At 36.7% G+C, this 16996-nt stretch overlaps 1 protein-coding gene across 5 annotated transcripts in view; it reads right to left on the bottom strand.

Moving 5' to 3' along the window:
• The window catches only part of TDRD1 (tudor domain containing 1), a 42010-nt gene that overhangs the window by 5813 nt on the left and 19201 nt on the right, over positions 1-16996 (bottom strand). For 3 of the 5 annotated variants that reach the window (XM_087872911.1, XM_034440175.3, XM_034440178.3), the window contains 10 exons: positions 15122-15208; positions 14190-14366; positions 13732-13839; positions 12588-12758; positions 10480-10722; positions 9263-9385; positions 5041-5151; positions 4462-4632; positions 3383-3607; positions 2457-2576 (listed from right to left, as the gene is read on the bottom strand). In XM_087872911.1, the coding sequence (XP_087729037.1) occupies positions 2457-2576; positions 3383-3607; positions 4462-4632; positions 5041-5151; positions 9263-9385; positions 10480-10722; positions 12588-12758; positions 13732-13839; positions 14190-14366; positions 15122-15208 (1536 nt within the window). The remainder of the gene's footprint in view (positions 1-2456; positions 2577-3382; positions 3608-4461; positions 4633-5040; positions 5152-9262; positions 9386-10479; positions 10723-12587; positions 12759-13731; positions 13840-14189; positions 14367-15121; positions 15209-16996) is intronic. The other 2 variants (XM_087872912.1, XM_034440176.3) reach the window with 1 other exon arrangement.

Below are 16996 nucleotides of genomic sequence, written 5' to 3'. Positions count from 1 at the left end.
GGACTGGGGGCAACATGATAGGAGAAATTTCCTGACAGTTAGAACAATTAATCAGTGGAACAAGTTGCCTTCAGAAGTTGTAAATGCTCCAACACTGGAAGATTTTAAGAAGAGATTGGACAAACATTTGTCTGAAATGCTATAGGATTTCCTGCCTGAGCAGGGGGTTGGGTTAGAAGACCTCCAAGGTCCCTTCCAACTCTGTTATTTTGTTATTCAATTCTCCAATATTTTCCCTTCCAATTAAAGTAGTTGCCAACATACTGATGTTTATTCCTTACTACAATGGTCTCACTACTATGGAAAACATTCCCTGTGCAGCATATCTTACTGTCCCAACTTTCTCCTGTGACAATTTAGCACCTTCCCTTCCCATCCTCCCTTCAACTATCTGTAGATTTTGCCTTCTCCATACTTTCTCACCCTAAATCTCTTCTGGAGAAATACAGTTCCATATCTGGAACAAAACAATCCCATTTTGTTCTATGTGAAATCCAAAACTTTCAAAACATCTGTGGTTTGGTTTGGCTCCAAAATGCGAAGCAGCTCTACTCTGCATGAAATATTTAACGCACCAGAATTAATTTTTAGAAATATATTTATCTTTTCCAATGGCTTCCAATAGTCTTTTTGTAACTTTTTTTGACACTTTCAAAATCCTGTTTCTATAATAAATTAAAATATTCCAATGTTCCTGAAGTAATGCAATGTAGAAATATGATTAAACAAAATGCTAAGATTCTCCCCACTTCATTTTGAATGGATAAAAAAATTATGGATAAAAAATTATGTAATTTATGTAATGTGACACTATATTCTCTGATTTACCTGATTATCCTCAATAACATACCTCTTTTCCCTATAAATAGTTTATTAAACTACTTAAGTAGTTTATTAAAAAAAGGTTTCATTTTATTTCAAACTGTAGGATCCACAACCATCTATTAAGATAAAATTGTTTTATGGGGCTATCAATCAAAGGAAAATTGATCTTCTAGAGGAAAAGTACCTGCTGATACTGTAACAGTGAAAGGGACGTTCTAAATGGCTTTTCTCATTTTTGGGAGGGAGGAAGGCAAGAATGGAACAGGAGGGAACATCCTTAAAAATTGGATAGTTTCCAAAACCATCCTGAAATAATGCTGCCAATTCAGTTATTTTAACAGTGCAATTTAGTGTTACAGAGAGCATAAATTCATAATCTTCCTCCTTGTACTATCTAACAGGAGCTCTATATTCAGAGGGTAGAGACAGTGAGAAAGGAAACATGCTGGAGGTTTGCTATAGTTTATTTATCAGTTTATCGCATCAGATACCTGTACAATTAGCACAGGGGCCCCCCAAGGCTATGTGGTCTCCCCACTTCTCTCTGTATACCAATGACTGCATCTCTAACAATCCATCTGTTAAACTATTGAAGTTCACAGATGACACAACAGTGATCGGTCTCATTCGAGACAATGACGAATCCACATACAGACAGGAGGTTGAATAACTAGCCTCGTGGTGTGACCGGAACAATCTGGAACTGAACACATTCAAAACCGTAGAAATGGTGGTAGACTTTAGAAGAAAGCCTTCCATACTTCCACCTCTCACGATACTAGACAAACAGTATCATCAGTAGAGACCTTCAAATTTCTAGGTTTTACCAAGATCTAAAATGGACAGCTAACATCAAAAACGTCATCAAAAAAGCACAACAAAGAATGTTCTTTCTGCGCCAACTCAGAAAGCTCAAACTGCCCAAGGAGCTGCTGATACAGTTCTACAGAGGAATTATTAAGTCTGTCATCTGCACCTCTATAACCGTCTGGTTTGGCTCTACAACCCAACAAGACAGACACCGACTTCAGAGGATAATTAGAACTGCAGAAAAAACAATTGCTATTAACCTGCCTTCCATTGAGGACCTGTATACTGCACGGGTCAAAAAGAGGGCTGTGAAAATATTTACAGACCCCTCGCATCCTGGACATAAACTGTTTCAACTCCTACCCTCAAAACAACGCTATAGAGCACTGCACACCAGAACAACTAGACACAAGAACAGTTTTTCCCCCAAATGCCATCACTCTGCTAAACAACTAATTCCCACAACACTGTCAAACTATTTACAAAGTCTGCGCCACTATTAATCTTCTCATCGTTGCCACACCCATCTCCTTCCACTTATGACTGTATGACTGTAATTTTGTTGCTTGTATCATTTGTACCCTACGACTATCATTAAGTGTTGTACCTTATGATTCTTGATAAACATTATCTTTTCTTTTATGTACGCTGAGAGCATATGCAGACAAATTCCTTGTGTGTCCAATCACACTTGGCCAATAAAAAATTCAATTCAATTCAATTCAATTCAATTCAATTCTATTCTATTTATATAAATACATAATTTGTGAATGGGTCAATAAATATCATTTTTGTTGGCATAGTATACTTTTGATTCTTACCTTTCATTTCTTTTGGTATAACATAAAAAAAGCCAGGATCTACCACATCTAATACAAGAGCTGATATTGTATCACCAATAGAAAATGTTGGCATTGTCCACTGCATGCTGGTAGATGTAGCTATATCAGATGAAATAAAAAAAATTATACCATATTTTATACAGCAACATCCAATGAAAATGTTATGGAACATCATTATGCACTTCAAAATAAGATCTCCTGTACTAAGGTATCTGGTATGTTCTGGATAGCATGCTACAATAATTATAATCTAGTCTTAAAAGAGAACAGAAAAGATAAGCAAAATGTACCAAGTTTGGAGCGAAATACTTTATATTTCTGAGTTTTTGCCTTCATTTAGGATAAATTTAGACATTTTACTCCATATTATGATATATTGCAATTGGTTTGAAAAAACAGTAAAGTGCATTCCCACTTGTCAGTGGCTGGAGAAAATTGTGATAAGGATATAGTAGAAATGAAGAAGAGTTAGGTAAATATTACTGCCATTCTGGTAGGTAAGTTTATTGTTGTTTTTAAATCCTACACTTTGGAAAGTTAAGAGTTCATGGATGGTAATAAAATACTGACCTTGAATGTTGTGAGTGGTGCATGTTTAGTTTTTTCCCCAGTCAGGTTGCCAAACATAAAACTAAGCTTAAGATATGTGCATTACAGCTAGAATAAAGGTTTCAAATTCTGAAGTGGAACACTTTGAGTATTTCTATTGTCAAACAGCATAAGGTATTCTTAAGTCTTGCTTCCCATGTTTGTAAAAAAAGATGGGCAAAATGTTCTATAGAAGGCTGCTTTTTTCCAAACTTGGAACATATTTTTTCTCAGACAACCAATTTTTAGAGATTGTCATACCATTCCAAACAACAGCAATATTACATTATTTTGGAAATTACTTGTTATCAACTCACATGGTAATGTATTTGGATTTAATAGTAAATTTTCTTTAAAAGCCAAATGCTTCCTTATTAATATTTCACTGATCATGGGAATGCTACTAGAATTATCAATAAGCTCCACTTCAGCACCGTTCTTCATTACAGAAATTACTCTGGCCTGTAGTTTTTTCTCAGTTGCATACATCTGAAAGGTTGTTATAGCTTCTGTAGTCCATTCGTTATTTATGGGTCTCACACCTGTGGGGAACAGAAAGAAATCTTAAGTAGACATTCATTGCTCTTTAGCTCTTTAGATGTTTTTTGAAATCATAATGAGCACAATATTCCATACACTTCTTAAAGAGTAAATATTAATAATTTTAGTAGGAATTAATTCATGAATATGAAGAGAAATACTTTATGTTTTCTCAAAGCATTAAAAGGATATTGCTATGATTTTTTATCTTTTGACTCTTTGAAGCAATAGAAAAGCTAATGTAATATTAAATAGCACCTCACAGCAAATTGGATTGCTGAATGATTCAAAATGTTTTGATAGGAATGTGCAAAACTGTTATGAATAGAAGAGTTCAATATTGTATTAGGAAAGAAGTATTTTTCTATGTCTGGTCTCTATTAAGGCTTGAAAGTATATCCTATTTTGGAATTTAGCATTACAAGACCACATAACTGCTCTTTAGACTACATAAAGCATCTTGACATTGCAAATTTTAGCCAATACTAAAATCTACTGTTTATCCTCGTGTCTTTTTATATATTTTTTAAAAATCTGAGCTCATTTCAAATAATCAGACTAAAGATTATTTCTACATTAATTCCAAGTTAGAAGCAACCTGACAGGACTTAAAAGACTCAGACATATTTACTAGAAAGTATTCTGATATTTTGGATCAATTGTACCATTTTAAGGTCCCAGAATTTTAAAGTATAACTTAATAAAAAGCAAATTTAAATTGTTTTGTTTCAAAAATATAAAATGAAGATAAATTATCCAAATGTATAATGTACACAATGAATATCTTCCAGCATAATAAAATACTATGATGGATTATTTAATTTAATATCTTATACAAAATTCAAGAGTTTCCTACCTGAAAGCCAACATTTGATTCCCTGAAAGGGAAGTTTCAAGAATGTAGATGAAATCTGTCTAATTTTATCTAGAGGAATTTCTTCATAATTTCCATAATCTACAAACTGAACTTTAATTACTTCAAGTGAAATGACATCTTTTACAAAGGCACGATACCATCTACCATCACCTAATTTAAAAGAAAAGGACATTGAATAAACACATGTTACTTTTTTCTAGAAACCTGAGCTTAACAAATTTTGTTTAATTTACACCAATATCATTTATAGCTAGATACTAACTCTCTTACAATGCAAGAAATACACTAAATGTAGAAGCATCTTATTCAGAAAAAAAAATCTATATCAAGGTGCAACAATCAAGGCGTAAAGTAAAACAAAACAAAATGCAACAGTGCACTAACCTAAACTAGTCATATACTTTAAAAATATAAAGATAAATATTCAACAGTATGGTAAAATGGAACATTCACAGACCTAACAGATTCCTTTACTACTTCAATTTACATTCAAATTTGATACATGCATACAACAAACGTTGACATTTTTTAAAAAAACAGAGGGAAAATATTATTTACCAGAAAAGTAAGCACCATATACATTCCCTTTTATTGTTTGGGAAACGTTGGGTTTTGTTTTCTCACAGTACTCTGCTAAAGATAAGTTGAGTTCTTTAAGAGCATTCAAATCTGGAAAAGAATTGGTTGAGATATTGAGGTGTTTTAAGATTACCTCAAGGTTAATACTCTTCCTTTCAGTCAGACCTGTCCTGGGCTAGTCTTTGTAGCAAAAGCCATAAAGCAAATATTCTAAAAATGATCAAATAAATGCCCATGGGACACTCTTATTTATTTTAGGAAATTTTTATTGCCACCTATTCACACATGGCAGCTCAAGGCAATTTACAGGAATATAATAGCCTCATATACAAAACAATAAAAGGAAATAATCATATAATTAATTTATTTTATTTTATTTTACTTCGAATTTATATACCGCCCTTCTTCCTGGAAACTCAGGGCGGTGTACAGCCAGATAAAAACACATAATATAAACATTAAGAACAAATTAAAAGGAAATATCCCAATTTGGCCAAAAATTTAAGAAACATACAAATTTAAAATCATTTAAAAGGCATTGTTAGGCCAGCCCGGCTTGTTGGAAAAGGAAAGTTTTAAGGGAACAGCGGAAGGCACAGAGGTCTTGGATTCTCCTTATCTCTGGGGGCAGCTGATTCCAGAGGGTAGGTGCCCCCACAGAAAAGGCCCTCCCCCTGGGGGTCACCAGCCTGCATTGCTTGGCTGATGGCACCCCGAGGAGGCCCTCTCTGTGGGAGCGCACGGGTCGATGGGAGGTTGTCGGTGGCAGAAGGTGGTCTCGGAGATAACTAGGTCCTATGCCATGGAGCGCTTTAAAGGTGGTAACCAACACCTTGAAGCGCACCCGGAAGACCACTGGGAACCAGTGCAGCTCGCACAGGAGCGGTGTTATGCGGGAGTGCCATGCAGCTCCCGTAATTACCCGCGCGGCCGCATTCTGGACCAGTTGGAGCCTCCGGGTACTCCTCAAGGGGAGCCCCATGTAGAGAGCGTTGCAGTAGTCCAGGTTAATAATATAATGCCCCCCCCCAGCAATACATCACACGAGCCATTTAATGGATTTCATCCCACTCTGCATTACCCAGGTCAGCTGGAAGAACCAGGTCTTCAGTGCCTTCCAGAAGAGTGTTAGAGCGGGGGCCATTCTAATCTCTGGGGGAATCTCTGTTCCAGAGAGAGGGAGACACCATGGAGAAGGCCCTTTTTCTGAGTCCCATTAGGTGCATCTCCCTAGGGGATGGGATCCACATTTTCCTTGCCTCCCCCACTCCGGTAGGTCGGGTAGATGTGACTGGCAAGAGACGGTCTCTCAGATAACGGTAACAACCAGCACCTTGAATTGCACCCGGAAGCAAATTGGCAACCAATGCAGCTCCCGCAAGAGAGGTGATACATGTGCACACCAAGGTCTGCACAACACCATGTTGGCCACTGCATTTTGTACCAACTGGAGCTTCCGGATACTCTTCAAGGGAAGCCCCATGCAGAGGATGTTGCAATAGTCAAGACAGAAAGTACCTAGGACATGAGCGACCGTGAGTAGGAATTGTCAGTCCAGGAAAGGACATAACTGGCGCACAACCCGCAATTGCACAAAGGTCCTCCTGGCCACGACTGCCACCTGCTCTTTCAGCAGGTCCAGGAAAACCCGCAGATTATGCACAAGGTCTGTTTGGGGTAGTGCCACCCCATCAAAGACCAAAGATGGCAATTCTCCTTGGGCCAAAGAACCCTAACCCAGAGCCACTTGATCTTGTCAGGATTCAGTTTCAACCTGATGTTCCCCATCCAGCCCTTAACAGCTTCCAGGTACTGCAAGAGGGAGAACACAGCATCGCTTAATTCACAATGGACTGAGATATACACCTGAGTATCATCAGCATATTGATACTTCAGTTCATGGTGACGGATGATCTCGCCCAATGGCTTCATATAAATGTTGAATAGGAGCAGAGAGAGTACCGAGCCCTGCAGAACTCCGCAAAGCAATGGGCGAGGGCTGGATCTTTCCCCTCCTATCAACACTGACTGAGAATGACTGCAGAGGAAGGAAGTGAACCAATATAGTACAGGGCCTCTCATTACCATCCCACAAAGCTGTTCCAGAAGAATACTATGGTTGATAGTATTGAAAGCTGCTGAGAAGTCAAGTAGAGCAAGGATGATTGCACTATCCCCATTCCGCTCCTGCTAGAAATCATTCAAAAGCATGACCAAGGCTGTTTCTGTCCCATATCCAGGCCTGAATCCTGTCTGGTAAGGATCTAGATAATCTTTTTTATCCAGAAACCTCTGGAGCTGCCATGCAACCACCTTCTCAACAACCTTCCCTAAAAAGGGAAGATTGGAGACAGATCGGAAATTATCCAACAGGATGGAATTGAGCAATGGCTTAAGAAGAGGGCAGACCACAGCCTCCTTAAAGTGCTGGGGCACTACCCCCTCCTGTAGGGAAACATTAATCCCCGCTAGAGTCCACCCGCCTGTCACCTCCCGGAAAGCTTTCACAAGCCAGGAGGGACATGGGTCTAAAACACAGGGCTTGCGTCATACTCCCTACAATCCTGTCCACTCCTCAGGAGTGACAGGGTCAAACCATTCCCAGATAACAGGGTAAGAACCTGCCTCAGTGGCTTCCACCGGACCAGCAACCACACCGGCATCTAATTGGGAATGAAGTAAAGTGATTTTGTCTTCCAGAAAATCCGCAAATTCCTTAGCACATTCCTTCAGGTGGACCTCAATCTCCTCCTTCCCCAGGAGGAGACGGATCACCTTAAAGAGGGTCACTGGGTAATTATCTGCAGATGCAATTAGTGCAGAGAAATATTTACACTTCGCTGCATGAATTGCCATAATGTAGGCCTTAATAGCAGCTCTTACCCATGTTCGATCAAGTTCATACTCTGTCTTCTGCCAGTGACGCTCTAGATGTCTCTTCATCCGTTTCATCCCTCTCAGCTCCTCCATGGAGGGCAGAGAGGTCTACGGGTGAGGAGAGAGTGTACGGGTGCAACCCTATCCAGCACCTCAGTCACCTTCCTATTCCAAACAGTAACTAATAGCTTGGCTGGACTGCGCAGCAGATCTGCAGTTATAATCCCCAGCTCCTTCTAGAACCTATCATGGTCCATTAGTTGGCAGGGGTGGACAGTCTAATAGGTCCTGCCTCCCTGCAGGGGGGGCAGCTCTTGAGAAACTCCTTTCTACCAGATTGTGATCCGACCATGACAGGGGACCAAGGACAAGTCCAGCAATTCCAGGTCACATAGGCACTTCTCTGCAAGAACATCAAATTGGGTGTGTGACCATTATTTCTAGTCAGGCCCTGGATGACTTGGGACCTGGAAGTCATGGTTTCCATGAAATCTTGGGCTACCTCTGACCCTGCCCCAAGGGATGGCAAGTTGAAGTCTCCCAGAATTATAAGCCTTGGGAAGTCTACCATCAGCCCCGTGGTGAGGTCCAGGAGTCCGGGTAGAGAAGCTGCCATGCAGCAGGGAGGCTGGTCCAGCAGCAGCAATTCCACCTGATCCCTTGAGCCAGGCACTTGTGGAACAGTGCCACATATGCAACAGGGGTATTTCTCCAGAAAGAAAAAAGGAACTTTGATAGAAATAAGTGCAGAATATACTTATTCTATGTCAATATGTATATAGTTCCAGGACTGTATACATATTGATTTAACTAATTTTCCAGTAACTAACCAAAGAAAGTTATACCATAGACAAATTTGTTTTTTGAGAAAATACTTATATCTGCACACTGCATAAACATTCTTATCTATATACCAGATAAGAATTGTTTTTGATTCGCTATATTGCTTTGGTGATCACACTAACACATCACAGTTAGGGTTTACTTCAGGATATTTCTTCAAGTCTGTTTAATTCCTGCTTCATATTTTTCCCTACTTAATGAAACTGCTTCTATAGTTTCATGTTCACTCTTTTCCAAATACTACTAAACCAAAATTTGCCTAGTTCTGCACACTAGCTTGATGTTTTGAGTTCCCCCATCTCATCCAAGTTTTCTTTACTGGTGTGTCAACAATATACATATATAACATTTAATTATTTTGCTCCAAATTACAATATATTTATTTAAACTGTTTATGATGTTAATGACCTTTTCACGAAGCTAACAAACCTATTTCTAGCCCAAAGGAGGATTAGAAAGGAAAGGAGAAAAAAAGATGTACCGTCTTCGTTTAATAACTGGCAATAGAACTTGCTGGGGTTGTACAACACAGAGACCATGACATTTACCACCTGCTTAGCTGTTAATGTGACCCAAGACCAATTAACAGGCTGCTGCTTTTCACCTATAGGAAAGGACAAGTGAATACAAAGAACTACAACTATATTTTAATAACCTTAATAAATTAATATATACAAGAAATGATACACTCATACATATAATCCAACTAAAATATCTATCAATTCTATTCATTTTTAGAAGCATCAGTTTTAATTCTAACATTAATCAATGTCAACTGGTAACTGGATGAAATATAATAAAGAATATATAAAATACTAAATAATGTAAGGGGTGGGCACTGCCCAAGCCCCCCCAACAGATCCATGAACGTGCCACTTTGTGCTTACTAGTCCTTTTTCTGTCTGAATTTTACAAAATAATTTGAACAACATTCATATGTCATGCCACAAAATGAAACATGAGCCTCTGACATCATATTTCTTTGCAGAAATAGTGCTGGGTTTCATAAACTTAAAGTAGGAAGATTTTATCTTGGAGAGCTAATTTATCAAAGTATAAGAGGCACCTAGCTTTTGGGAGGAAAACAAGAAAAAAAAATCTGCCTTTGCCTCCAGGCTGTGGGGACTTGCCCATCCCGCTGTCACCTATCACCGAGGGGCATAAAAGGAATGGAGGCCGAAAATGGGGCGCACGGAGGTGACAGCGGCGATGGGCGGCAACGGTGCGATCCCACACCAGCTGGAACAGCTGATCGGCAGTATTCCGGGAAGCCGATCCAACTGCCAATCAGCTGCTTGTGCTAAATCAGGCTATGCTGAAGCTGACCACACTGTTTGCTGCAAGGAGGAAAACTGCTGGGAGGCAGAGGCCGAAGGGTGTGGGCAAGACTTCAGCAACATTCGCTGTATAAGACACAGACTTCCCCTCCACTTTTTTTGGGGGGGGGAAAGTATGGTAGTTTTCGTAGGCCCCAACCGCCATGGCAGCCACTTTTAAAAAACATACCTTGTTCTCTAAAATTCACATTTGTTCCTGACCCTAAAAAAGTACCTATCCTTGTTCTACTTGTTAGAATTAACACTAGTAGTTTGTATTCAATCACCATTGTTCTTAAACTCAAGTTATCATCCATATACTATAAAAATAATTTGAATGCTTTAATATGAACTCATTATAGTAATAACCTTTTATACTTACCATTTGTTTCTTTCATTGTTTCAATCTGTTTCAAAAGAATAGGTGCTTCTTCTACTGCATAACCTAACTCTAAAAGACATTTAGATACATTAATTGATGGAGTCACAGATTGATCTGTAATTTCTACAACAAAAGTGTTCATTTTCTTGTCAATGACTTTTATGGTAACCACTTTATTCTGGACCAGTTGCTTCATGGCAAAAGTTGCTTCTGCTGGCCAGGTCCCAGATATTGATTTCACACCTGAAAACAGAAAGATCATTTTTAAAAATGTCATACATGAAAAGAGAGTACATAGTTTCTCTTCAGATGGATTGTATCTCCCAACCACTATTTTGTAAAGAACAATCCAATGATTGCACTACTTTTTAGGAATTTGTATTATCTTTAGGATATTAGCTTGCTTACCACTTTATCATGTATTTCACATTGCTATGTTCTCTTTGGATGCATCCAAATAGAAACTATTTTTCATAGCTAAATAGTTTTGTTGAAGATATTTTGTTGCATCTTAATGAAGTATTACATCCCTTTTGGCTAAGAAATGAGTGAAAGAGGATTCAGTGTGTCATTAAAGGATGCAGAATTTTTTTTTTTTTTTGATATTGTACATTTTATTATAATTGAACCAGATCATTGAATCTACAGCTTAACTCACAATCTAGAAAGAGAGAGGGAGAGAGAGGAAGAGGAATGCAGAATTTTTTTTAACCAGCTTGGTTTTGATCCTTGTATTATACACCTGTTTAATTTAGCAGAGAAGTGTCAAAGGTATTTCCCCACTAAAGGGAACACTGGGAATTATTTATTTACTTGAAGCAGCTTGTTTCAACATATGTGCATTACAGCTACCTCCATAATACAGACTATCTTCACACATGGCATTGGTGCCACATTCAGTACGGCACTGAGCCCTAGATCTCGCTGAACCAGTACTCTTTTGGCTCACCTGAACTCTGCATTTGTGCATCTTTAATTGCTTAGGCTTTTTTCAAATATAATAAAAACATCTTTTATATGAACTATAGAGGTTAAAGATGAGATACTGTCTGTCATTATTCATGTAAGAAGCACCTACAAAACCAACCAAAGGGTGCTTTTGGATTGAAAGGATTTGCCGGTGACAACACTGTTGCTCAGGGGACACCTAATTGCCAAAAATAATGCAATCTTTGGGGAGGCTCCTTGTGTTCTCCCACTGGTCAAAGCGCCATTCAGATCATGCCATATTCTTTAGGGTACTCACAGATTACTACAAAAAAAATTCCGAGAATTTGCAGAGAAATAATGAAAAAATACATAAAGTAATTAATATTGTGCTATTGTTTTCATCTATCCTTGCAGATTTCTTATAATTTTATGGGCCCGATGCAATTCTCTTGGAAGTTGCTATCTTTAATTATTAATAGCTGAATTAGTCAACAGTAGATGTTCTAATTAGATAGTCCTATCTTGTTCAAAAGCAATATATACATTTTTGCTGAGTGTATCCAAGAAAGACTTTCCTAGAAGAATAATATACATATCAATACAATTGATATATACCGTATATTACACATAGGCACAATTAAAAAATGAAGCCTTAAGGGAGGGATTCTCAACCTTTTCTATACCCCGCACCGCTACAACGCCGATATTATCTTGCACCCCTTACAAAAGTAAATAATTATATGCATATATACTATAATTTTGAAACTTCTAAACCCAAGTTTTTTGCACTCCCTGGAATATCGTCTCGCACTCCCAGGGGGTACGAGCATCGCCAGTTGGGAACCCCTGCCTTAAGGATTTCTTTACAAAAAGTCATTGTTCCATCAATACTGGTGGCGCAGCAGACTAATAGCCTGTTACTATCATTCAGCTGTCTGCAATTACTGTTAGTTTGAATCTCCCCAGGCTCAAGGTTGACTCAGCCTTCCATCCTTTCTAAGGTAGGTAAATTGAGGACCCAGTTTGTGGGGGCATTTAGCTGACTTTGTATAAATATTCAAAAGTATGAAGCTATTGTTTAACGCACTGTAAGCTGCCTTGAGTCTCCGGAGAAGGGCGGCATATAAATCAAATTAAAAATAAAATAAAATACTGAATTATAATTATTTGTTTCCTACCTGCTAGGGTACAATTCATAGCTTGCATTGGTAATTCCATTAATTTCTGAACAATTGGTCGAAGTCTATTTAACTGTAGCATTTCAACATTTCCATAATCTATGTATCCCACTAAAGCAATTTTCTCTGAAATAAAGGATATCACTGTTGCACGATACCACTGGTTATCTTCTGAGGAAAAAATGTGGAGGAGTCTTATTTAATCTTAACTATTTTTTCTTTAAAAGTGTTATCGGTAGTGATACAACAAAGAAAACCACAATGTTAAAATACAATATAAAATAAAGTTTGATGTAAAAAATAAAATCACAAAATAATGTGCCCTATACACAAATAAAGGCAATAACAATAGGGAGAGTTCAAATTTATCATCAAAAAACAAGGTACATTGAGCTTATCAGAAGGTCAGCAAACTATTTTACTGCTTATTTAAAAATGAAAATATTTTTGCTTCAAAAGAATAATATATGGTACATGAAATAGAAGGGAATAAAGAAAGAGGTTTGCCAAAAGCTGCTGAACCAAGTCAAGCTTTACATTTTATAGTAGCTGAAGTTTCAGTAACAGTCTTATACTATTTTTGTTTCTCTTCTAATACTTCCATCTCAGTGCTGATGTTAAACCTGAAGCCAGTCTGGAATTTAAAAAAAAACTTTCCAAATTGGTTTTAGAAAACAGCACCCAAAAGAGAATGGATTTGGTTGTGGTAATATACTACTTCTAACGCCGGTACAGATTTCTTCAAAAAGGACTAAATATCTCATTAATTAATAGTGCATTCACATCCTAACTTCTTATCAATAAGTTTTAATTTGTTTTAACTTAGCATGATAAATGCAGGCTAAGAAAGCTAACAGTGTAGCTTTTGTTTACTTTTGTTTCATTAACATAAAATTCAAGCAAGTTTATACTCAAATTGCATTATATAGCCTAATAAATATATATTAGCAGCTAATCATTATTCTTGCTATTTCTTTTTTATGCTGAACATTAGTATTTTAGAGATTTGATGACCTATTCAAACCACAATACACAAATACACAATACTTAAGATTCCTGATTATTACAAATAGAAATGACATGATGATGATACCGGTGGTAATAATTACAATAAATATTCAAGCAGTCTCTTGCTCCTCCATACCTGTAAACTGGGCACAACACATATCTCCTACTGCTGGGCAAAAATCTGGGGTGATCGAGGTATTTTCACAATATTCACGTAGACATACTTGAAGTTGAGAAAGTCTGCCTAACAACACATATACTTACATGAAAATTGTTACATAAAAAAGACCAAAATATGTTTCAAAAATACATAGTTATAGTAATATTGCCCATTTTACTTAGAAGGCCCATTAGTCTTCTAAGACTTTCATTTGGACCTGAAATCAGTTTTGAGATTACAGAAATACTTAAGTCATTTATACAGCTCATGATAAATTATAAAACAATTTTCAGACTGCACTTCACATTTTAATGCTGTTCTCTTCCCATACTCATTATCACACATAAATGTCTATCTTATTTCAATAATTTATTAAATGCAAAAAATATACAGGTGCACAAGTATTTATATCTCAACATAAAAGAAGGACTTACAGCCATTTACTGTCTGTTGACAAAAAAAAATTCCTGGATTTTGTATGTGGGCAACCATGCCTAAAAATTTATCTCCTGTAGATACTGAAACAATCTTTGGAGTTAAGCAATCAGTATGATCCAGTTCTTTCCGTTCCACTTTCTTTTCTAGAACAGATTTTTTTTCCACAGTATGATCTAAAGGGAAAATGATGCTTAAAATCTGATTTGGAAGGTTTAGTTACATATTTAAGAATCTGTATAGAAAGATCCCTCACCTTTCTAACTAACTATTATTAAAATAAGTATCTGCTCCCTATTATAATATTCAATCTATGAATGCCAATACAATCAAACCAGACTTTATAAAGGTACATGAAATTCATTAGTGAAAGGGAAGATATTCCCTCCCACCATACAGACTGAACATATTCGAGAGAATAGAAAAACTGAGCAGAAAAGGGGAAAAAATGGATTACAGAAAATTGGTTGCAACAGTGATGAGAAAATGTGTACTATCACAAAACCCAGATGTTTTACAGGACTATATTGTCTCAGCCATAACAGCATAAATTGCTGTCTTATGGAAAGGACTTTTAGGCCACTGATTCTAATAAATATCCTACAAAATAGAACAGATCAGGAAAGTGATATGATTATACTCCTTTCAGATGAGGTATAAACTATTTCCTACTAGTTGTTGTCTCAAAAATTCAAATCCTAGTCCATCTCCCATTGCTGTTTCATTTCATTCATTCATTCATTCATGCAATTCATTCATTTGCATGTTTTTTTTTTCTTTTCGAGTCCTCCTTTATAGATTATATGGATCGATAAGAATCCCAAAATGTTGTATTTCCTTCCTAGATCTTAGAATGTTCTAAAGTAGTGCGTGTTTCTTGACTTGAACTTTGCCTGATTTCATATAGGGAAAAAAAGCCTGATGAACTTACCCATAACTGAAGTTTCCTTCTTACTATCCTTCTCCTTTGCATTCCAGTCATGCATATTTTCCAAAATAATTTCATGCAAGTGTTTACCTATTAATACGTATAATACTACATATATTACCTATAGCTTATACAAAGGTATTTGCAAAATAATGTTTCCAAAGCCACAATTCTGACTTCTTGAAAAATCATACCTTAGCTAATTTAGTTTAGCAATAGAAAAAATATTGCAGATGAAAACTCTGTTTATATCTTTATAAAACAGATATTTGCATATGCCTAACAAAATAAAAGAAATACCTAAAAAACAAATTAATTGCAGAGTTAGCTAAATATATATGAACAAATCAATATTAACTATTCTAAACCATTTTTTTCAACACAAACTTTGAACCTTCTTCCCAAAGGATCAAAAAGCATTTATATTTTTTTCCATAGTACAGTAGAGATGCAATATATTTGGGAACTTCAGGCCATATTTTTCTTGGTGAAAGCCTTTATACACGGTCCTACTCTATGGTAGTTACTTGCACACAGCAAAGGAATGAATACACATGGCTATCCAGAAGAATCTTTCTGTTTACCAGTCTACATGTTGGTCAAATGTCTATGGAGATTCTCAATCATCCAGGTCATGGCTGTCCCAAAGGTGCTTTTTCCAAAAAGCAACTGGAGTTTCTTTGAAAATGTTTTATTTCCCTTTATTTCTATTTTAACTAAAGAAGCTTCTTGGATCAGAAGCAAAAAGTTTCCAAAGAAAAAGACCAAGAAAGTCCAGTTGCCTTTGGGAAAAAGCACTTTTAGGACTATATGTTGGCCAGGACTTCCCTCAAGATGGCATGCTGAGCAACAGGTGATCACCCTCTAGCAAACAACTGATTATGTTGCCAAAGCTGAATACTTGGCAGCTCGTGCCCCAGATTTGAATGGGAGCAACAAGGAACAACCCGAGATGGCCCTCAGATGATTGCCAAACCTTCAAAAAATAGGGATCTTGAAGATGGCAATCTTGGTAGGAGTGATCAGAGATTTGGGTTTTCCATCTTTTCCTTTCAGCTGATTGTTTATACCTTTTAAGGTATAAAATCTTTTCTTACTCTTTGATCTATATTTTAATCGACTGGTTGAATGCTGATTTATTCTATAACCCACTGCAGGATTTTAATATGACCTTTTTCATTTTCTTACTCTTTACTTTGGAACTCTTAAGTTACAATTTCACGTTTACTTTAAGGAAGTCAGCGGTGACCGAACTCAAACCGGGATAGTGACAATTATTTGATCTGATTTACATTTACCGTATTTTTGGGACTATAAGACACTCCAGACTATAAGACACAGCTAGCTTTTGGGGAGGAAAACAATCATTGGGACTACCACAGAATAAGAATAGAAAGGAAATATTGAAACAAATCTGGTATATATTGAAATATACCAACAAACAAAGTTGGTAATAAGGCAAAATAAAAAAATATATGGAAAGTGTGTTATTTTATTCTGTGGTAGTCCCAATGATTTAAATGAGATTTCCTTCATAGGAAGTATATTAAGATGTACAAATTAAATGTATCAGTCTGAAAACCAGTAACTTGACTCATGAAAAGATTGAAAATTTATAAAGAAACTAATATAGTAAATCTAAATGTATTTAGGATTAATTTCTGCCTAGTTTAATATTTACTTCCAAGTAATATCAATTTGGAACTGTAATATCAAAGGATTCTTTTTAATAATCTTGCCTTCTTGATAGCTGTTTGGCAGAAATTGCTACCTTTGTAATATTTGATCAACTACAGAATCATTTTTGGGATAAATGTTGTGTTACAAATTAAACAAGTCACCGGTTGACACAGTATGTACGCTGGAGTACTACAGTAA

This window comes from Pantherophis guttatus, chromosome 6 (assembly GCF_059756535.1).
Source record: "Pantherophis guttatus breed Tessera chromosome 6, ASM5975653v1, whole genome shotgun sequence".
NCBI lineage: Eukaryota > Metazoa > Chordata > Lepidosauria > Squamata > Colubridae > Pantherophis > Pantherophis guttatus.
Note: the sequence above shows the minus strand (reverse complement) of the source record. Positions and strands in the feature narration are given on the sequence as shown.